Raw genomic sequence first — 23125 nt, 5'->3', positions numbered from 1 at the left:
TCTCCCGCTACACACCTATCTGCCCCTGGCCCTAACTTTCCATGTGTAGCTTCCTCTTTCCTTCTCCTTCTCTACCTCTGTCGCTGTCATCTCACTTGTGTGTCTCTCTGTCTCCTGATGCTGACCCTCTGATTCTCGCTTACTCCCTGACTCCGTGTGCATAAGATCCCTTCTCTCTCTACATTCTTTTCTCTTTCTCATCTCTTCTCTTTCGATCTCCCTCCTCTCTCTCTCTTTCTGTCTCCCCACTTTCCCTCACTCTCCTTCTCTCTTTCTCACCCCCCCCCCCCATCTCTTATTATTTGTATCTCTCCCTTTGAGACTGAGAGACCACTCAGGAAGTGGCAGAGTTCCCCTGGCCCTAACTTTCCATGTGTAGCTTCCTCTTTCCTTCTCCTTCTCTACCTCTGTCGCTGTCATCTCACTTGTGTGTCTCTCTGTCTCCTGATGCTGACCCTCTGATTCTCGCTTACTCCCTGACCCCTGACAATGAGCCAGTAGTCTGTGAAGGTGCAAGGCATAAGAAGGAGGGAGTGAGGGAGGGAGCATGCCGAGTGTCGTGTGATACTGACCGTTATGAAATGAACGTATTGCGTGTGTCAGTAGCAGGTCAGGTGTTTTTCTTGTGAGCAACGGTTTTGACTGAAGCTGAGTGTCTGTCAAAGTCAATGTCACAGGCAGAGAAAGAGAGAGAAACAGAAGAGAAAGTGAGTGTGTGTGAGAGAGAGCATAACAGAGGGACATGTACACACCTTTCCTTCATATGAACCTGCAGTCAACGTGACGTTCATTTTTAACTTTTACACATTCACATGACAGCTGAAAAAGTCTGGAAAAGTCTTCACCCTCTCCTGTTATTTGGACTCCCACTGAGCACACCTCACACAACTCAGCTTCACACATCAAACCGCATTCTCCCTCCCTCCCTTCCTCCCACTCACCCATCCCCTTCACAAACTTCTGACTCCCCAATTCCCTGTCTCCTAGCGGGCCCTGAACTCTCTCAGTTGGTGACTCATCTCCCGGTTACAGATGGAGAGAAAGAATGAGCGATAGAGTGGGTGAGAAAGAGAGGGAGAGCATACGCCTGGAGAGAGGTACAGAGTGGAGACCAGACAGCCACAGAAAGAGACAGTGAGAGAAAGAGAAAGAATGAAACAAAGAGAAGGAAGAGAAAGAGATAGAGAGAGAATGAGACAAAGAGAAAGACAGAAAGAGAGAGAGATTCAAAGCGACAGGTATTCACGGGTAGAGAAAGCGAGAGGGAATGAGAGAGAGATACACACAGGTGTAACTTTCTCATTCCTTCTCATTCTCTACCTCTATCGTTCTGTGTCAACTCACCTCTCTCTCACCTCTCTCTCTCTCTCTCTCTCTCTCTCTCTCTCTCTCTCTCTCTCTCTCTCTCTCTGTATCCTGACACTCTCCCTCTGATTCTCTCTTTTACTCTCTGACTGTGCGTATGTTCCCGTCTCTCTCTCTCTCTCTCTCTCTCTCTGTATCCTGACACTCTCCCTCTGATTCTCTCTTTTACTCTCTGACTGTGCGTATGTTCCCGTCTCTCTCTCTCTCTGTCTCTCTCGTTCTCTCTTTCCAGTCTCTTTTTTTTCTTTCTCTCTCTCTCTCTCTCTCTCTCTCTGTATCCTGACACTCTCCCTCTGATTCTCTCTTTTACTCTCTGACTGTGCGTATGTTCCCGTCTCTCTCTCTCTGTCTCTCTCGTTCTCTCTTTCCAGTCTCTTTTCTCTCTCTCTCTCTCTCTCTCTCTCTCTCTCTCTGTATCCTGACACTCTCCCTCTGATTCTCTCTTTTACTCTCTGACTGTGCGTATGTTCCCGTCTCTCTCTCTCTCTGTCTCTCTCATTCTCTCTTTCCAGTCTCTTTTCTCTCTCTCTCTCTCTCTGTCTCACCTCCTCTCTTTCTATCTCTCACCCCTCTAAACAGAGACGTGTCCACAAAGGCAGGGAGAAACGCAGGCAGAGTAACGGAGGGAGAATTAACGACGGATACCCAGAGAGAGTGCGAAAAGCAGCAGACAGAGGCAGCGAGAGAGGTGGGTGAGGGAGATTCAGGGAGAGGGATACAGAGAGAGGGGGGGATGAGCGATATTCGCGGTCAGAGAGAGACAGAAGAGAGAGAAATCAGAAGGGAGACATGCACACACAGACAAGGAAAACAGAGCAAATTGGAGAGAGCAGTCGACACAGACAGGGTGTAAGAAGGAATAAGGAGGAGAGGAAATCAGAGCGAGAGTGATATAGAGAGGAAAATAGGGAGAAAGAGTGATGTAGTCAGTGTCCTTCCTCGGTGCCTTGTTGAGCTGCAGCTTTTAAGGAGGGCACGTCTGTGAACTGCCCTTCTTGTGATCAAGTATTTTAAGATAAGATATTTCTATTAGTCACATGTGCATCGAAACACACAGTGAAATGCATCTTCTACATAGAGGGTTCTGTGGGCAGCCGGAGTACTTTACCGACAGCACAAGTCATTTCTCCTGGTTCCCTGACATATTACTCAATCATTTCTAAAAATTTTAATGATCTTCAGGAGTTGACGGGGAACGAAACTATTACGACAGAGCTGCTTTCAATGCGGACATACCAGAGGCTCCGCGTACTGGACAAGTTCTCCCACACAAGCCTTGGACAGTTGCAGGGAGCTCCGTTGCACTGAACTCCTCCTCGTTATTTGGGGAATGCCGATCCAATAAAAGTTGGAGGCACTGTTGGTTCTAAGCTGTAGATCTGGTGACCTTACTATGGGAACGTGTTCAGAAGTTCCAGGAGGTGACAATCCGTGAGAAGCAAATGCATGACATTCACCGCGAAAGAGGAAATTCATTTGTTTCGGTGATACGAGATCCTGAGGCGGTGGAGGGGTGGGTGGAGGTGGCTGGGAGGTCTACAGTCATGGAATCCACCAGGATCAACACGGCCGCTCTGAACCCAGGCCCCCAGCGGCGAAGGGAGAATCCCATCCGTATGTTCCACCAACGCGGACAGAGGGAGTGTGGATGTCGGTTGGTGCCTTTGTTTCTTTGCAACTTCTTGTCGCTGCGTTCTTTATTGGGCGCGACTATCCGGACTTTCTCTTGAATGGCCTTGATTTTGATGATGGCCCTGTCCCGACATGCGTCTGGAGCATAGAACCCGGAACAGTTCAGCGCAGATACAACCCAATCGGCCCATGATGTTCTGCCGAACGAATTAAGCTGATGACACCCAATCCCCTCTGCCTGCACATGGTCAGTATCCCTCTATTCCCTGCATATCCCTGTGCCTGTCGAAGAGTATCTTAAATGCATGCCCTCTCGCATGAGATATTTCGACCCTAGGATAAAGAATACAGCCTGTTTACTCCATCAGCATCAATAGCCTGTCCTGGACCAACCACGCAGCCGCCGAGGCCTCGAAAGCCCACCGGCGCCTCTACTTCCTGAGGGGTGGTTGGTGGGGGGGGGTGGGGTTGGACCAAAGAAATTCGACATGTCCCCATCTCACCAACTTTCATCGAAAGCATCCTATCCGGATGCATCACTTGTTTAGTATGGCAACAGCTCTGCCCAGGACCGCAAGGAACTGTAGAGAGTTCTGGACATCGCCAGCACATCACGGACACCGATCTACCCTGCGTGAACTTTGCCTATACTTCTCGCTGCCTTCCTGAAATAGCCAACATATATCAGAGACCCCACACACCCTGGATATTCTTTCTTCTCCCCTCTCCCATTAGGCAGAAGCCTGAGGGCACGTACCACCAGGCTCAAGGGCAGCTTCTGTCCCGCTATTATAAGACTATTGAACGGTTCGCTCATACAATAAGATGGACTCTGGACTTTACAATCTACCTTCATATGACCTTAGATATTATTGTCTACCTGCACTGAATTTCCACAGTGGATGTAACACTTTACTCTGTATTCTGTTGTTGTTCAACGTACCAGAACGTCAATGCACCGCGTAATTAATTGATCTGTATGAACAGTATGCAAGACAAGATTTCCCACTGTACCTCGGTACAAGTGACAATAACAAACCAATACCAATACTAACTCAATATAACTGCACTGTGTAATGAATTGATCTGTATGATCGGTATGCAAGACAAGTTTTTCACTGTACCTCGGTACAAGCGACAATAATCAACCAACACCAACAAACCTCGATCAGATATCCACTCAGCCTCCGACGCTCCAGAGAAAACAATCCAAATTTGTCCAACCGCTCCTGAAATCATGTGTCCTTCAATCCACGCAGCATCCCGCTGAACCTCTTCTGACCCTCTCCAAAGCATCCACATCCTTCCTCTTATGGGGCGTCCAGAATTGAATGCAATACCCCTGTTGTTCAAGCGCCCATAAGTGGAGGATGAGACCACTCAGCCCTTCGAGGCTAACCACCATATTAAAACTTTGGCGCATATTACGGAAGATATTTTGGAAACAGAGACAGATTTAATTAGGTTGTAGGGGGGGGGCGGCGGGGGTTATTGGTTCCAGAATTGGCCAGTTGTCAACTAGTAATGAAGGTTTTGGCAGATGGAATCCCAACCGGACCATCGTTCTCATGCTAACGGCAAAAGCGTTCAGGGTAGTTCCCCTCACCAGTATTTTGTCCGTGGGTCTGTACTCTTCAAGAACGCATCCTAGCACTCCACTGAGGAGGCGTGTGTCTGCTTTAATGTGTATCTACTTTAATGGGATGGGTATCAAGAACAGGGGTGATAAACTTAGACCATGCTTATGTATACGGGACGATGACGTGATGGCCATTAGGGTGACTTGTTGTCACAAGGTCAGGAATGTCCGCTGGATATTCCGGGGTTTAGATGTTCCAAAAGGGACAGGGCGGGGGTAAAAGGCGGGGGAGAGGCTTTGCTGAATAGGGACAGTGTCAAACAGCTGTAGAAATAGAGGATGTCGTGGAGGGATCATCTACTGAGTCAGCGTGGGTGGAAGTCAGAAACAGGAAGGGAGAGATCACTCTATTGGGAGTATTCTACCGCCAACCCCACCCTACCCCACCCCCCACACCAAATGGCAGCAGAGACACTAAAGAGCAGATCTGGAGACAGATTTTGTAGAGGTGCAAATATAACAACGTTGTTTTCATGGGTGATTTCAATTTCCCTAATATTGATCGGCACCTCCTGAGTGTTCAGGGGATAGAGGTGGGGGGGGGGGAGAATTTTCTAACTGTGTCCAGGGAGGATTCCTGGCACAGTATGTGGACAGGCCTACTAGAGGAGCGGCCATACTGGACCTGGTACTAGACAACGAGCTTGACCAGGGTTCAGCGTTTTGGAGACAGTGACCATAACACCTTGACCTTCACTATAACCTTGGAGAGGGATAGGAGCATACGATATGGGTAAGTATTTAATTGAAGGAGGGAGAATTAGGATGCAATTAGGCAGAGTTTGGGAGTGTAACTTGGGAACAGATGTTCTTGGGGAAGTGCACGGCGGAAATGTGGAGGTTGTTCAGGGAGTACTTGCAGTGGGCTCTGGATAGGTTTGTCCCATTGATGCAGGGTAAGGATGGTAGAGTGAAGGAACTGTGGTTGACAAGAGACGTAGAAGATCTTCTCAAGAGGAAGAAAGAAGCTTACCTAAGGTTTAGAAAGCATGGATCAGACAGGGCCCTGGAGATTTACAAGGTAGCCAGGAGGGAGCTTAAAAATCGACAGGAGAACTAGAAGGCGGCATGAGAAGTCCTTGGTGTGTGTGATTAAGGAAAGCCCCAGGTCGTTCCGCATGAATGTGAAGTCTAGGAGGATGACTACAGTGAGGGTAGGTTATTTCGAGGTTAAAAGAGAAAACTTGTGCCTGAAGTCGGCAGTGGTAGTGGAGGTGTTTTGCTTCAGTATTCGCCAGTGAGAGAGACGACGCTTGTGAGGATGACGTACAACAGGCTGATACGTTCCGGCATGTCGACGTGAGGAAAGAGGTTGTGCTGGAAGGTTTCAGAAACATTAGGCTGAATAAGTCACCGGGTCCGGACGGGATATATCCAAGGTTATTAAGGAAAGCTAGGGAAGAGATTGCTGCGTCTTTGGGGTGGGGATGGCCTTTGCGTCCTCACTGGCCACAGGAGTATTGCCAGATGTTGGAGGGTGGCAAATGTTGTTCCTTTGTTTAGGAAGGAGAGTAGGGATAACCTGGGAATTACTGGCCAGTGAGTCTTACTTCATTGGTGGGCAAATTACTGGAAAAGATTCTTGGAGACTGGACTTGTGGGCATTTGGAGAAGCATGGGCTGATTAGAGACAGTCAGCATGGCTTTGTGAGGGGCAGGTCGTGCCTCACGAGCCTGATTGAATTCTCTGGAGACGAGGAAGATTTTGTTTTCACGCAGAGGTGGTTGGATGCTGTAACACACTGACTGAGGAGGTGGGGGAAGCATAGAGTCACAAAAACTTGAAGAAGTATTCCTCTGAAAATTTCAACGGCCGAGGCATTGACAGCCGAGGTCCAAGTGATAACCATAGAACCATAGAACCATACAGGCCCTTCGGCCCACCATGTTGTGCCGTCCATCAAACAACCCTCACACTATCTAACCTTTTCCTCCCGCATATCCCTTTATCTCAAATTCCTCCATGTGCCTATCCAACAAACTCTTGAACCTGTCCAATGTATCTGCCTCCATCACCACCCCAGGCAGTGCATTCCATGCACCAACCACTCTCTGGGTGCAAAACCTCCCCCTGACATCTCCCCTGAACCTCCCACCCCTAACCTTAAAGCCATGCCATCTTGTCTTGAGCATTGGTGCCCTGGGAAGGAGGCGCTGTCTACTCTATCTATTCCTTTCAATATTTTATATACCTCTATCATGTCTCCTCTCATCCTCCTCCTTTGCAGTGAATAAAGCCCTAGCACCTTAAGCCTTTCCTCATATTCAATACACTCTAATCCAGGCAGCATCCTGGTAAATCTCCTCTGCAACCTCTCCAATGCCTCCACATCCTTCCTATAATGCGGCGACCAAAACTGATCATATCCGTATAGCGTGGAACTCAACACCCTTCATCAGCACGAAGGCCAATTTCTGTGCTATATGACCACTTGGCGGTCTGAGTCAATGAAGCAGAGCCGCAGCGTGTGGGAGATGGTGGCGAGGTTCAGCAACTGAGAGACAGCTTCTCGTCATGCAGTCGAGAGAGGGAACACATCAATAGATTTGCAGTTAACGCTGCATTAACCGGAATGCAAATATTCGGACTCAGGACCAGACGTGTTGAGATGAGGCCCGTTTCCTCCCGTCTGACTCCTACCCAACTTGATCCGTCCTCAGGTTACGTAACCGCCGAAAGCAGCAACGGTTCGGCCGGGTGTTGGTGGTGGGAGGTGGATGTGGGAGATTCAGTGGTGGGAAGTAACAGATAAGCTATCGCCAAATTCGTGGCAACTACCCCCCAGAGTAACTACGCCCGATCGATCTACGCGGAGGATCTTGGCAGATGCTGGGTGTAATTCTCATTCCGCGGTTAATTTTTGCCGTACTTGGGCCCTGTTGATTGTGTGGCGCCGGCCGCCCTGCTTTGCGGGCAGGGTGGTACACAGAATTGTCTACGTTCATGTGAGCGATGGATAGGGGTCGGTCCCAGGAGACTGTTCCTCATTCTGTTGAGTTCTTGGCTGATATGACTGCAAACTCTCCGCATCTCCACCGAACTGCCATGACCGTTCCACCACTCGCTGCTCTGTTTCCAGGAACTCCGTGACTCTCACAAACTGTCACATGTTCAGCTTTCACCTCCATTTGTTGAACTGAGATTCAGAGTTCAGCGACCGACAGAGAGAGACGGGGATGGGGAGAGGGAGTGGTGGGACAGGGAAAGACAGAGAGGGGAGAGGGGGAGAGAGGAAGGGAGAGAGGGGGAGAGGCAGAGAGACGGGGAAGATAGAGAGAGGGACATATGAAGCAGGAGATGGGGAGAGGGTGTGGGGGAGGGAAGAGGTAGAGAGGGGGAGAGGGAGGGTACAGTGGGAGAGAGAGAAAGAGGCAGAGGGAAAGAGGGAGAGGGCCAGAGGCGGAGAGGGAGAGAGAGAACGGAGAGAGGGAGGGGGAGAGACGGAGGGGGAGAAATAGGGGAGCGAGGGAGAGAAAGAGGGAGAAAGAGGGTGGAGTGGAAGTGGGGGGAGTGGGAGGGGAGAGACAGACGGACAGTGGGAAAGAGAAAAATAGAGAGAAAAGGGGTGAAGGGAGAGGGTGAGCGGGAGAGAGAGAGAGCAAAGAGGGGTGAGAGAGGGAAAGGGAGAGGGGAGAGTGAGGGGAGACGGAGAGCGAGCGAGGGGAAGAGAGAGTGGGAAAAGAATAGAGAAAGGGAGAGAGAGGGCGGAGCAGGAGAGAGGGGTAGTGGGAAAGAGGGTTCGAGAGCGAGAGAGGGGAGTGGGAGTGGGGAAGAGAGGGGGAGAGATAGAGATGGCAGTGGAAAGAGAGAAGGAGGGAGAGAGTGGGACGGGATAGAGAGGGGGGAGCAGGAGAGGGGAGAGGGTAGCAAGAGGGGGAGAAGGGGAACGGGAGGGAGTAAGTGGAAATGAGAAAGGAGAGGGAGGGAAAGAAAGGGGGAGAGGGAGAAAGAGCGGGGGAGAGGTGGGGGAGAAGGATAGAGGGGGAGAGAGAGTGGGAGCGGGAGAGAGAGGGGAAGTCGGAGAGAGATAAAGAGGGGACAGGGTGGGCGAGAGAGGGAGGGAGATAGGCGGTAGCGGAAAGAGAGAGAGGGAGATAGAGAGGGAGGGGCCGAGAGGAAGAGGGGGAGAGAGGGAGACGGGGGACGGAGGAAAGTATATATTTTTCACACGTAGAGTAGTTGGTATGTGGAACGAGCTGCCGGAACAGGTGGGTGGAGGCGGGAACAGAAATAACATTTAAGAAGTATTTGGCCGCGTACTTGAGTGAGCAAAGCAGACAGGGAGATAGACTTAATGACCGCAGGTGGGATCAGTATGGTAATGTATGATGGGCGTTATAGGCGCGATGGGCTGAAGGGCCTGTTTCTATTGCTGTACAATTCGGTCACCCTCCGCCTCCATGAACCCCTACAAGTAGTGCCCTGAAGCTAAATTGCTGACGTGCGCCGCCAACTGAACCTTCACCCACCGACGCCCAGCTGAAGATGGAAGTCAACACGCAGATGCAGCTGGACTGTTTTCCTGGACGCGAGTGCTCCAGCGTTCTCATACAGAAATGAGAAGTGTCTCTTTGAGTGTCAGTGTAACAGGATATGGCCTTTAACTGGAAGAAAACGGGAGATTTAAAAGAAGTGAAAGCAAGATTGCATCGCAGACCGTCCAGTCGGGAGCAACGAGTTACAACTTCACCGAGAATGGAGATGAAGAGGCTGTGTCCCCGGGTTCTGATCCTCATTTTTCCGCTCTTCGCTTTCTGTAAGTAATCTCTACTACGAGACATTTCAATCCGGGGGGAAAAGATACCGACTGTCTGCTCTATGCCTTGCATGACTTTCTAAACATCGGTCAGGTCTCCTCTCAGCGGCCGCCGCTCGAGAGGAAACAGTCCAAGCGTGTCCAACCTCTTCCCAGAGCAAATGTTCTCCAAACCAGGCAGCATCCTGGTGAACCTCCTCTACACCCTCTCTAAAGCCTCCACAGCCACGGGCAGGGAGCTAGAGACATGGAGCCCAATATCCCTCTGTACATCAGCAGTTATTGGACTTGCCTTCGTTAGTGTACTGCCCCTTTACATTTGATCTCCCAAAGTGCAAAGCCAACGTCCGGATTAAACTCCATCTGCCAATTCTCCGCCCGTGACTGCAACTGATCTTTATTCCGCCCTCTACTTTGGCGATCTTCCACGCAATCCACAACGCCACCAATCTCTGTATCGTTCGGAAACTTGCTGACAAGTCAACTATATTTTCAACCAAATTAGTTGTATGACAAACAACAGAGGTCTAAATGGAGATCCCTGTGGAAGACCATTGGACACAGGCCATCATCAAGCGCTGTTTGTTCTCTTGCAGCAACGGCAATATTAACACCACATCCAAACCCGTCCTTCCAACACCCACTCAGCCCCCCCCCCCCCACCACCACCACCACCCCACCGGCGTCCAGTTCCTGACTGGTTGGAAAACAGTTGGAATTGTTTCCCTTTCGCCCTCAACCTCAAATGTCTCTGACTCCTTCGAACATAGAACATAAAACACTGCAGCACAGTACAGGCCACAATGTTGTGCCGACATTTTATCCTGCTCTGGGATTTATCCGCCCCTTCCCTCTCACATAGCCCCCTATTTTTTTTATCATTCTTGTGTACATCTAAGAGCTTCTTAGATGTCCCTAATGTATCTGCCCCCACCACATCTGCTGGCAGTGCGTTCAACGCACCCACCACGCTCTGTGTAAAAAACGTGCCCCTGACATCCCCCTTATACCATCCTCCAACCACCTTAAAATTATGCCCCCTTCGTGTAAGCCATTGTCCCCCTTCGAAAAATTCTCTTACTGTCCACTGGATCTATGCCTCTTGTACACATCTATCAAGTCACCTCTCATTCTCCTTCTCTCCAAAGAGAAAAGACCTAGCTCGCTCAACCTACCCTCATAAGACAGGCAGCGTTCTGGTAAATCTCCACTGCACCCTCTCTAAAGATTCCAAATCCTTCCTATAATGAGGCGATCAGAACTGAACACAATACTCCAAGTGTGGTCTCACCAGAGCTGCAACATAGCCTTGCGACTGATGCACACAATCCCCCGTTTAATGAAGGACAACACTCCATACGGCTTCATAACAACCCTGTCGACCGGCGCGGTAACCTTGAGGGATCTATGGACGTGGACCCCGAGATCCCTCTGTTCCTCCACACCGCTGAGTCCTGCCGTTAACCTTGTATTCTGCCTTGAGGTTCCATATCCCGGAAGTGTATCACCTCATACTTTTCCGGGTTCTTCTGTCTCCTCCCAGGTCAGCGGACTGTGGCTTTCGGCGGTGGGGAGCCCGGGAATTATGTCATCCTCCTGGGCATGGAAGAGAATTCTGCAGCTTATATCTTCACTCAGAGCGAAGAGTCCGACTATTTGGCAATCCAGTACCTCCTGGAGGAGGCAAAGCAGAATGAAGCACTTGCCCGAGCTTGGAATCATGCAAAGGAGAAACGGGCAAAATTCGTACTTTCAAACAAGTCTCCAGTACCCAAGGGACTCAAAGAAGAACACGTGGTATCCGTGATCGCCTACACGCTGAATACAAAGTTGTACACGCAGTTCAACCAGGCAGTGCGGATGTACGGAGCCAACGACTCAGTCTACGCGGAGAAATTCCCGTTCAAGAGCTTCCATTATCTCCTGTCCGTTGCCATTGAGAGATTGAGAGAAAGCTCGGGCAGTGCGCCGGGGACGACCTACAGAGGGATGGGGCGTGTGGCCGAGGGCCAGAAGGGAGATGAAATGAGATTTGGATATTTTACCTCTACCTCTCTAGATATTAATGTTGCCAAGGGATTCGGCAGCAAGACATTTATCACGATAAAGTCACGCTATGGCGCCAACATAGAAAACTACTCATCGTTCCCTGGCGAGAAGGAAGTGCTGATTCCTCCTTACGAAGTTTTCACTATCACGGAACTCGTCCGCCGGGTTGACGGGGTTGACATTTCGCTCACAACGGCGGGGGAAAAGGGGATTCAGGTGAATGTGGAGCGGGGGGAGAGCGGCACGATGCGGGTGGTGCGGAGTGACGGGGCCGTCATTTCCGCAGTGGCGTGGGTGTGCGTCCTGGCGCTACTGGGTCCCATTTCGCTGTAAGGTCCGGGTAACATCCACATCCGTCACCGCAATATCCCGCCTGATCTCACCCCCAACCTTGGCAAACAACATAACTGATGCAGAGCACATGTTCAAAGCAGAGACTTGCGTAAACATTCAACAGGACGGGCAGCATCTGTGGAGGGAGAGAGAGACACACGGCGAAGCATTGCAAGTCCAAGACCCTTCGTCAGAGTTCCGACGTAGTTCCAACGACGTGTCTTCGCCGTGAATCATTGCCGACGCTCCTCCTCTTTCCCCTTAATTTCCCGCAAAGCATAAACAACAGTCGTTTAGACAGTGTGGTCTTCGGCACCTGGAAGGGCAAAATTAATGGTGTTTGGAGATAGGTCATTTCTGTCTGAATAGATTAGTTGATGCGTCCATGGGGTCAGTGCGTTTAGAGTCCACCTGGACTTCAGAATGGTGTTTCACAGAATCTTTCATGGGGATACTGTTCCAAAAAGTTAGAGCCCATGGGAAGCTGGCGGATTGTATCGAAATACGCTCGCTAACAGTGATCACGGTGAGAAGTTAGAGTTTCAGTTACGTAGTGGGGAGCCTGTGACCAGCGGTGTCCTGCAGGGATCTATGCCGGGACACTCAATGTTTGTGAGAGATATTAATGATACGGGTGTAGACTTGTAGTTTCCCCTCCCCGAACACACAGACACAGACAGACAGACAGATATACAGACACGCGCTCACACACACACGCACACACACACACACACACACACACACACACACACACACACACACACACACACACACATACCGCCATGACCGGGCTGTGCTGTGGAGCACACCCGCCAATATTCTGCCCGTTCACCGATTCTGCCGATGAGGGCCGGCCCAACAGACGACAACTCTCCCCATTGCCAACCTCACCTCTGCCCCCATGGACATGTAGGCTCCTCAAGGGCAACGTTGCGACACAGAGACGTGAAGTCAGAGAGCTACAAGGCATGGGAAAGGCCCTTCGTCAGATACAATCTCAACGCGAATTTTATTGACCAACACTTGGCCCGTGACCATCGGTTCCTCACGCCTGACTCAGACGCTCTTTTACATACGTGTTAACCTCCTGAGTCTCTGCCTCCACCACCCATCGCTGCGTAACTCCAGATCTCAGCCGCCCCATAGGTGAGAGCGAACGTCGTCAAATGTCCTCTGAATCCTCCACCTCTTACATTACACAGAGGAGGTAGGAGTAGACATCTCTGCCATGGGAGAATGTGTGTGTTACTCACTCTGCACCCGTTTATCGCACTCATAGTTTTGCACACCCCCCCCCCCCCAATCAGGTCAATCCCACCCCATTTCAGTAGACTCCCCACAGCAAGGGAAAAGAAAATAGCTCTCGCCTAACTAGGTCTATCATCCCCCTCACCTGGATCCACCTGTCACCAGTCAGCTCTTGCTCCACCAATACAGGCTTTCTACCCTTTTGTCTTTATGCTGGCTATCTTCCCTTTTGTTTTTCCCAGCCCTGGTGAAGAGTCCCGACCCGAAACGACGACTGTCCATTTTCCTTCACAGACAACAATCACAGACCCGCTGAATTCCTCCATGGTTTTGTGGTTTGCTCCAGATCCCAGCATCTGCAGTCTCTTGTGTGGCTCAGCCAGTGCGCCTTCAAGTTGTACAGTTCCTTCCCTGTTCTCACATTCTCTCTTGCGGAGAATCAGATATCCCACATGCAGATTTCGTGCTCTACCTACCTGCGCTGCCACCTTCAGGAACCGGTGGGAATTTACATTCTCATTCTCTGCAGGTCACAAGACCTTGCATCTTACCTCCCTGGACACCCGCACCAAATTGCATCACCTCACAAGTGACAGGTTTAAACTCCATCAACCATTGACCTGCGCACCTTACCGACTCATCATTACCATCCTCTGCACTTCCAACAACAACACCAATTTTCTGTCATCGACGAAATTACTAATCATATCACACAAAATTATGGGTTTTGAGAATAAACCAGAGTTTGGTTTCAAAGGAAGTAGACAGAAAAGGTTCCAAGCTTGTGGACTGTGAGATATCAGGCAAATTGAGGAGGATCACAGAGACGGGAGGTCTTACTGTAGAAACCTGGAGCCAGTGTTGAAGGGGAGACCAGTGGGCATTCAATTGCTTCCCCACTTTGTGGAAGGAAACACAAGACAAAGGGCGTAGTGGATGTTCAGTGGGGTGCTCACTGGGGAGAACCGATGTGAAGAGGTTAGAACAATCGAGGAGAGAAAATGTGAGTAGTAAGGTCTTGACACCGAAATCTGTTAAAACCCGGTAAGCGGTGCCGAAATTTGGTGTAAATCGGGATTGCAGTGGAACTTTTAAATTTGGATTATTTGCTTCTTTGAAGAAGTCAACAATTGTTGGCGATTAATTGCTGTCTTCTTACTGTCAATCTGCAGCTTGCTGATCAATTCAACTGCAGCGTGCATTGTCTGTAAACGCGTGTTCCATTGTATCTGCTTGTCAGTGTCTAACACGCACTTGTGCCCTTTGTTCTCGAGGTGGTCAAATAAATGCAACAGCAGGAAATGGAAAATCTCAGTAATTGTCATCAATTTACAGAATGTGGGTTCTACTGACTAACCTTGAACTTGGTGTGGAATGTTCACCGGGGAGAGAATCTGCCGTCCACCTGCAAGAGCCGGCGGTTCCGGCATTGTCACTGTCGCTTTAAATCTCTCAGCAAGTCAAGCCGGTTCAAGGGCAGCTGAGCACGGTGGTTAAATCATGACTTATCCAGGGACTGACGTGATGATGATCTGAAGGGTTTCCTGTCACGGTTGTAATGCACTAACAGCCGAGACTCATTCACTGACAGGTGGACAGGGCGGTGAAGACGTCGTTTGGCGCGTTGGCCTTCATGAGCCAAGGCATTTGAGTGCTGGAGTTGGAACGTTATGTCGCAGTCATACAAAACTTTGGTGACTCCGCACTTGGAGTATTGCGTACAGGGTTCTTCGCCCTGTAAGAGCAAGGACCTCATTAAACCTGAAAGAGTGCAGAGAGGATTTACGAGGTGGCTGCCGGGACTCGAGGGCCTGGGTTTTAGGGAGAGTTTGGGCAGGCTGGTGCTCTACTTTTTCTATAAATGACTTGGGTGAAAATGTGGTAGGGTGTCTGAGTAAGTTTGCAGAGAAACTTACATAAGGGGACAGATAGTTTGAAGAAGTTCCGTCCACCCTCCCCCACCCCCCACTTTGCCAAGCAATAGAGAGTGTGAGAAAATATAGATTAATTCTAACCCTATGTGACACAATGGGACAGTTTATGGAAGAATTTCCGCGCAAACTGAGAAAGGAGGCGAAGAAGAGAGTCTGTGGATGTAAGTTGTTCCGAAAGAGCGAGGGGAGGGAGAGACAGGGAGAGAGAGAGAGTGAGAGAGAGAGAGAGAGAGAGAAGAATGACAGAGTGAGAAAGAGAGACAGACAGAGAGATAGAGGCAAAGACATAGAAACAGAGAGCTAGAGACAGAGACAAACAGATGTAGGGTGAGACACACAGCAAGACACATGGGCAGGAAAAGAGAAACAAAAAGTGAGATTGTGTGTGATAGAGAGACAGATGTAGGGAGAGACAGAGCAAGGGACACCGAAAGACACACAGGCAGAGAAAAATAAACAGAGAGTGACAGAGAGAGACAGAGAGAGAGTGTGTGAGTGACAGGTACAGTGAGAGAAACAGAGAGACAGACACAGAAAGATAGACATAAAGAGAAACAGAGAGACGACAAGAGAGACAGATGTAGTGAGAGACAGACACATAAAAACTCACAGGCCGAGAAAGAGAAGTAGAGACAGAGAGAGACCTAGAAAGAATGACAGACAGTGAGAAAGAGAGAAACAGACACGGTGTGATAGGCAGAGAAAGAGGAGCAGAGAGACATAGAGAGAAAGATACAGAGCGAGGCCAAGAGACACAGATAGATACGTAGGCAGAGCAAAAGAGAGAGAGAGACTGAGAGGGAGAGAGACATTTAATCCCTTGCGTGTCGACTTACCTTATGAAACTACATTCCAGGACCAACATAACAGCGGGACAATGACAGAACAGGTTCCTGCATGTTTGCCCCTCCTCTCCTTTCCTCTCGGTAAGCATATCTATGTTCTTCTGGGCATTGCATTTTTCAAACGTTTCTCCCCTAAATATGGAGCAAAGGTTTGTCGCCGATTGGAAAGTACTTGCAACAGGGTAACCGAGCATTCGATCCAAATAATCCAAGACATCTCAAGACATCTTCGGTATGATCCGGTAGCCTGCTAGAAACTCATCAAACTACTCTCCCTCTCTCTCTCTCCCATCTGCTTCTCCCTCTCTGTCTCTCTCTCTCTCTGTCTCTTCGTCCCTTTCTCTACATGTCTCTTGTCTCCAACTTTTTCTTTCAACCATCACCACACCCACGACCACCCGCCCCGCCACTCCCCCCCCCCCCCCCCCCCCAACTCCGGCGTCTCAGGGAAGACTCAGGAAATGTGAGAGATGAGGATCTGTCAGCACAGCAGGTCAGGGTGAAGTTGCTGTTGTGGACAGCGTCCAGTGTGTTTGCAATAGGGTGCAAGGAAGTCTGGTGACAAGGAAGGGTCAGAAAGAAGGGGCGTTTAAATAAAGAAGCAGCGTACAATTAGTAAAAGGTGAAGCTGCAGTTCACAGGTGAATGCGGAGCAGTTTGGGGAGAAGGCAGCGGTGTGTGGGCGGCTTGTCGGTGTGAGGATGCCCGATAAGTGCTGTGAGAAGCGGGTGGTGACTGCCTACGGCCATACTAGCCTGAAAACGCCCGATCTCGTCTGATCTCGGAAGCTAAGCAGGCTCAGGCCTGGTTAGTACTTGGATGGGAGACCGCCTGGGAATACCAGGTGCTGTAGGCTTTTTCTTACCGCCAGGAGCCTCTCTTTCTCTCTTTCTCTCTCCCCCTTCCTCTCCTTTCCCGCTTTCTGTTTCTACATCTCCCTCACAGTGTCACTTATTCACTTATTTTTCATGTCCACAACTCTGAACTCTCTGAACTCTCGATGTATCACTCCTCTTCCTTTACACAGCAGTCCTGTGAATGTGTATCAGTGAAAGATTAACTTCACCAGGTTCATGTGAAGGGAATGTCAGAACCTCTGTAGGAAAGCTGAAGGTACCATTAAATTTCCAGTCTCTTTCTCTGTCGCTCTCTCCCTCTCTCTTTCACTCTCTCTCTCTCTCACCCTCTCTCTCTCTCTGTCCCCTCACACATTGCATGTTTGTTTATCTCTCTATTTCGCTCTCTGTCTCTTTGCCGCTGTGCACACCTCTCTGCTATTATCTCGCTCTAGTGGACTCTCTAATTTCCCTCTCTCTCCATGACTGACTATCTATCTATCTATCTATCTATCTATCTATCTATCTATCTATCTATCTATCTATCTATCTATCTATCTATCTATCTGTCTGTCTGTCTGTCTGTCTGTCTGTCTGTCTGTCTGTCTGTCTGTCTCCCTCTCGCAATCTCTCTCTTTCTCTTTCTGTCTGTCTCTCTGTCTCTCTGTCTCTCTCTGTCTCTCTCTCTCTCTCTCTCACACACACACACACACACACACGCACACAAACACTGCCCCGTCTCTCTGTCTCCTTCTCTTTTAAGGTACAGAAATGACTGGCGTGCACTCCAGAAAGAATGTATCACAGCATGCTCAGACCGAAATAAGAACTTCTGCTTTGAGTTTCCGTGTTACTTCACAGTTTTCAAAGAAATCTAAATTTCCCTTTATTCCAGGTTAAATTTGGTTAAGAAAAGGGAAGTCTGCTTCGCAATCCCTTCATTTGGAAAGGGGGACGTTCTCACTTCACCGAGAACTGAGACGGAACGACTCAGCTCCTGGACATGTTGGACTGCAGGACGTGTTCCTGTGCTGCAAAGTTCAATGTTCTCCATTCTGTGTTCTAATAAACAGTGCTGCCACCTTCAGGGCATCCTTGGACTTGCCCGCCTCGATTCCCCAGTGCGGGCGAATCCAAAACTAGGGGGCATATGTTCAGGGTGAGGGGGGAATATTTAAAAAGCATCTGAAGGGAGCAACTTTTTCCATGCAGAAGGTGGTGAGTATGTGGAAAGAGCTGCCAGAGCAGGTGGGTGAGGCAGGTACAACAGTATCACTTTAGAAACACTTGGGTAGGTACATGGAGGGGGTGGGGCTTGGAGGGGATATGGGCCGAACGTAGGAAATTGGGAAGGGCTGAGTGAGCACTGTGATCGGCATAGACTCGTAAGGCCGAAGGGCCTGTGTCCGTGCTGTATTGCTCTGTGACTCTGACTAAGATCATGAGGGGCAGAGACAGGGTGAAAGCACAAAGTCTTTTTTTTCAAGGAGGAGGTGTCAAACGCAACAGAGCGTAGGTTGAAGATCAGAGGAGAGAGATGTAAGACGGACATCAGGGGCAGCTTCTTCACGCAAAGGGCGGGGCGTATTCGGAACGAGCTGCCAGAAATGGTGCTTGAGGCGGGCACATTAGCAAAGTTTAAAAGGCATCTCGATAAGTACATGGATCGGAGAGGTTTGGAGGGATCTGGGCCAAACGCATGCAGACAGGACTAACTCGCTGGGCAACGCTGTCGGAGTGGACGAGTTGTGCCGAACGTCCTGTTCGCGTGTTGTAAGACGCGCTGACTCCAAAACTGAAACGAGAAGAAATGTCTCCCCCGACTCAGTCTGTGTGTCACATCTCAAAGGTGACATCCCGATAGGATTTACTGTTGAATTCTGGGGCTGGGATGATGGATGTGAAGCAGATTGTACGGACTTTGGTATTGGTATTGGTTTATTATTGTCACTTGTACCAACTTACAATGAAAAACGTGTCTTGCATACCGATCGTACAGATCAATTCATTACACAGTGCAGTTACATTGAGTTAGTATTGGTATTCGTTTATTATTGTCACTTGTACCGAGGTACAGTGAAAAACGTGGATTGCCTACCGATCGTACAGGTCAATTCATTACACAGTGCAGTTACATTGAGTTAGTACAGAATGCATTGAGGTAGAACAGGTACAAACAATAACAGTACAGAGTAAAGTGTCACAGTGACCGAGGTAGTGCAGTGCAGGTAGACTATAAGGTGCAAGGTCACAACAAGATAGATTGTGATGTCAGATAATGTCCCCAACATACTTATCTAAATATTGGTGTTGCTATTGGTTTATTATTTTCACTTGTACCGAGGTACAGTGCAAAACTTGTCTTTCATACCGATCCTACAGGTCAATTCATTACACAGTGCAGTTGCATTGAGTTAGTACGGAGTGCATTGAGGTAGTACAGGTAAAAACAGTAACAGTACAGAGTAATGTGTCACAGCTGCAGAGAAAGTGCAGTGCAATAAGGTGCAAGGTCACAACAAGGTAGACTGTGAGGTACAGAGCCCATCTCATCGTACTAGGAAACCGTTCAACAGTCTTATCACCGTGGGATAAAAGCTGTCCTTGAATCTGGTGGTATTTGCCCTCAGGCTCCTGTATCTTCTGCCTGATGGTAGAGGAGAGAAGAGAGAATGCCTCGGTTGGGTGCGGTCTTTGATTATGCTGGCTGTTTCACCAAGGCAGCGAGAGGTAAAGACAGACTCCAAGGAGGGGAGGCTGGTTTCCGTGACTCGCAAGCTGATTGCGTTTTTATTCGTAAACAACAAGTTGGCAATATTATTGAAAACTTACCAGGGCGTGTTCATTGTTGGTTGTAAAATGAAGTCCATTAATTAAGCTGCAAAGGGCAGGTAAATTTTACTGGTATATTCGTATATCTGTAAACGTTTGTATTTACTTTCAAAATAACACCTGCAAGTCGTAAACAACAAAGATTATAGATGAAAATTAAAAACCTCTGTTGTTTTTCACCCATTGACCTGATATGGGGCATCCGGTAATATCGGCACTTGCGAACCAATTCATTGGCATGTTTGGAGTCAAGTTCACGTAATTAGAGACTCTCTGCGACAACCCGACGTGTGGCTGAGGAACTGGTGCAGGGGGCAGGGTTTCAGGTTCTTGGATCATTGGAGCCTCTTCTGGGGCAGAGTCGACCTGTTCAAGAGGGACGGGTTACACCTTAACAGAGGAGTAAGCAATATCCTGGCCGGGGTTTCGTTAGTGCTCCTCGGGAGGGTTTAAACTAGTTTGGCAGGGTGATGCGAACCAGAGCAAGGGGTCAGAAAGTGGAGCGATTCAGAGGAACCTAGATGTCATGACCAGTAAGTCCGTAAGGCAGAACAGGCAGGAGCACGGTAATGGAATGGATGAGTTAAAGTGTGTTCATTTTACTGCTGGGAGTATTCAGGGTAAGGGTGATGAATGTAGAGTACCGTTCAATACAATGAACTCTGATGCTGTGCCCATTACTGAGACCTGGTCTAGAGACGATCAGGACTGGATAATTAATATTACAGGGTTTGGATGTTTTCGAAAAGATAGGGAGGGGGTAAAAGAGCGGGGAGTTGGAATATTAATCAGGGACATATTACAACTGCACTCAGACAGGACATAATAGATGGCTCAGCCACCGATTCTGTTTGTGCAGAACTCAGAAATAAGAAAGGTGCAATCCCCCTGATGGGATTAAACTACAGATCCTAGTGTAGCCACAGGGACATTGAGGAACAGTTATGCAGGCAGCTTAAGGAAAAGGTGTAAAACAACAGGGTTGTTGCAGTGGGTGACTTCAACTCCCCTAATATAGGCTGGATCGTCCTTGGTACAAGAGATTCAGACGGGGCAGAGTTTGTCAGGTATATCCAGGAGGGTTTCGTAAGTCAGTGTGTAGATGGTCCAACAAGAGGCAGGGCCGTACTGGACCTGTATTGGGAACTGAAACTGGTCAGGTGACCGACCTTTCAGTGGGAGACCATTTAGGGAAAAGTGACCAAAGCAGTTTTAAGTACAAGCATGAAGGTTGCGGGAGAGTACTGCCTCTTGAAATTGGTCCTAGCAAGGTGCAACACCACACATTTATCGGGGTTAAACTCCATCTGCCATTTCTCTGTCCACATCTGCAAATGATCCAGATCACGCTGTATCCGTCGCCAGACTTCTACACCATTCACAACTCCACCCATCGTGGTATCCTCTTCAAACTTACTAACCCGCCAGTGGTAGAGAAGCTGTTGTAGAGGATTATTACGGATAGGATAGATGAGCATTTGGAAGACCATGGCCTAATTAGGGACAGTCAGCACGGCTTTGTGCGGGCGTAGTGCCTGACTAATTTTATTGTGTCCCTGGAGGAGGTAACGAAGATGATTGTTGAAGGTAGGGCTGTGGATGGCTAGCCTGACCGAGAGACAAGTGGAGAGTCAAAGGGGTGGTATTGAGGGTATCAAAGAAGGACACATTATTTAATCGAGTTAGAGCTGAGAATTGCTGGAAAGGGAGCACATTGGACGGGCGGCGCTGACGGACGCTGCTCTGTCAGAGGGCAGTGACTCGTTAGGAATCACAGAGACACAACGCCAAGCAGCAGCAGAGGCGAGAATTTTACAGACCGGCGAGGGACTGCACTGCAGAGGAACTCACTGGCGGCGACAGTTTGATGCAGAAAATTGCTTTGCAGAGCGGTGAAGAGCGAAGAAAGATATACACAGCTGTGGATTACAAAGAAAAGAAACATAGAACAGTACAGTACAATACAGGCCCTTCGGCCCACAATGTTGAGCCAACCTGTAAACTTCGCCTAAGACTATCTAACCCCTTCCTCCCACATATCCCTCTATTTTAAATTCCTCCATATGCTTATCTAACAATCGCTTGAATTTGACCAATGTACCTGCCTCCACCACCGCCACAGGCAGTGCATTCCATGCCCCAACCACTCTCTGGGTAAAAAACCTTCCTCTGATATCTCCCTTGAACTTACCAGCTATTACGTTAAAGCCATGCCCTCTTGTAGTAAGCATTGGTGTCCTGGGAAAGAGGGGCTTGCTGTCCACTCTGTCTATTCCTCTTAATATTTTGTACACCTCTATCATGTCTCCGCTCATCCTCCTTCTCCCCAGTGAGTAAAGCCCCAGCTCCCTTAGTCTCTCCTCATAATGCATACTCTCTAAACCAGGCAGCATCCTGGTAAATCTCCTCTGCACCCTTTCCGACGCTTCCACGTCCTTCCTGTAATCAGCCGACGAGAACTGGACACACTACTCTAAGTGTGGTTTGACCAGAGCTTTATAGAGCTGCATCATTACCTCGCAGCCCTTAAACTCGATCCCTCGATTTATAAAGGCTAACATCTCATAAGCTTTCTTAACTTCCCTGTCCACCCGTGAGGCAACTTTCAGGGATCTGTGGATATGAACCCCAGCTCCCTCTGCTCCTCTACACTGCCCAGAATCCTGCCATTTACTTTGTACTCTGCCTTGGAGTTTGTCCTTCCAAGGTGCACCAGCTCACACTTCCCAGGATTGAACTCCATCTGCCACTTCTCAGCTCAGCTCTGCATCCTATCAATGTCCACCTGCAATATTCGACACTTCTCTACACTATCCACAACACCACCTAACTTTGCATCGTCTGCAAACTTACCAACCCACTCTTCTACCCTCTCATCCAACTCATTTATAAAAATCGCGAAAATCACAGATCCTTGTGGGACACCGCTAGTCACAGCCCTCCGATCTGAATGCACCACCTCCACCACAACCCTCTGATTTCTACAGGCAAGCCAATCCTGAACCCACATGGCCAAGTTTCCCTGGATCCCATGCCCTCTGACCTTCTGAGGAAGACTACCATGTGTAACTTAGTCAAATGCCTTACTAAAATCCATGCAGACCACATCTACTGCACTACCCTCATAAATATGTCTGGTCACCTCCTCAGAGAACACTATCAGGCTGGTGAGACATGATCAGCCCTTCACAAAGCCATGTTGGCTGTCCCTGATCAGAGCATGATTCTCTATATGCCCATAGATCCTATCTCAAAGAATATTTTCCAACGGCTTTCCCACCACAGACGTAAGGATCACTGCTCTATAATTCCCTGGACTATCCCTACTAACTTTTTTGAATTAGGGGACAACATTTGCCACGCTCCAATCCTCCGGTACCATTCCCGTCGACAACGAGGACTCAAAGACCCGAGCCAAGGGCTCAGCAATCTCCTCCCTCGCCTCTCGGAGAAGGCTGGGGAATATTCCTTCAGGCCACAGGGACTTACCTGTCCTAATATTTTCCAACACCTACAACACATGCTCTCTCTTGATATCAACATGCTCTAGGACATTAACTTTACCAACACTGTCAGCGTCATCAAGGCCCCACTCCTTTGTGAGTACTGAAGAGAAGTATTCATTGAGGACCCCACCCACTTCCACAGCTTCCTG

General features: G+C 49.1%; 1 protein-coding gene and 1 non-coding gene across 2 annotated transcripts; both read left to right on the top strand.

The window, feature by feature from the left end:
* Window positions 1-9306: 9306 nt before the first annotated feature.
* On the top strand, window positions 9307-14295 carry LOC127566694 (ecto-ADP-ribosyltransferase 5-like). Its single transcript, XM_052009259.1, has 2 exons — window positions 9307-9393; window positions 10937-14295. The coding sequence occupies exons 1-2, from the start codon at window positions 9333-9335 to the stop codon at window positions 11773-11775; spliced, it is 900 nt and encodes a 299-aa protein (XP_051865219.1). The 5' UTR covers window positions 9307-9332; the 3' UTR covers window positions 11776-14295.
* A 2244-nt stretch (window positions 14296-16539) lies between these two features.
* Window positions 16540-16658, top strand: LOC127566713 (5S ribosomal RNA). The gene has a single exon (XR_007955796.1). It is a non-coding gene; the product is annotated as a 5S ribosomal RNA (ribosomal RNA).
* Window positions 16659-23125: the final 6467 nt, after the last annotated feature.

This window comes from Pristis pectinata, chromosome 44 (assembly GCF_009764475.1).
Source record: "Pristis pectinata isolate sPriPec2 chromosome 44, sPriPec2.1.pri, whole genome shotgun sequence".
NCBI classification, from domain to species: domain Eukaryota; kingdom Metazoa; phylum Chordata; class Chondrichthyes; order Rhinopristiformes; family Pristidae; genus Pristis; species Pristis pectinata.
Note: the sequence above shows the minus strand (reverse complement) of the source record. Positions and strands in the feature narration are given on the sequence as shown.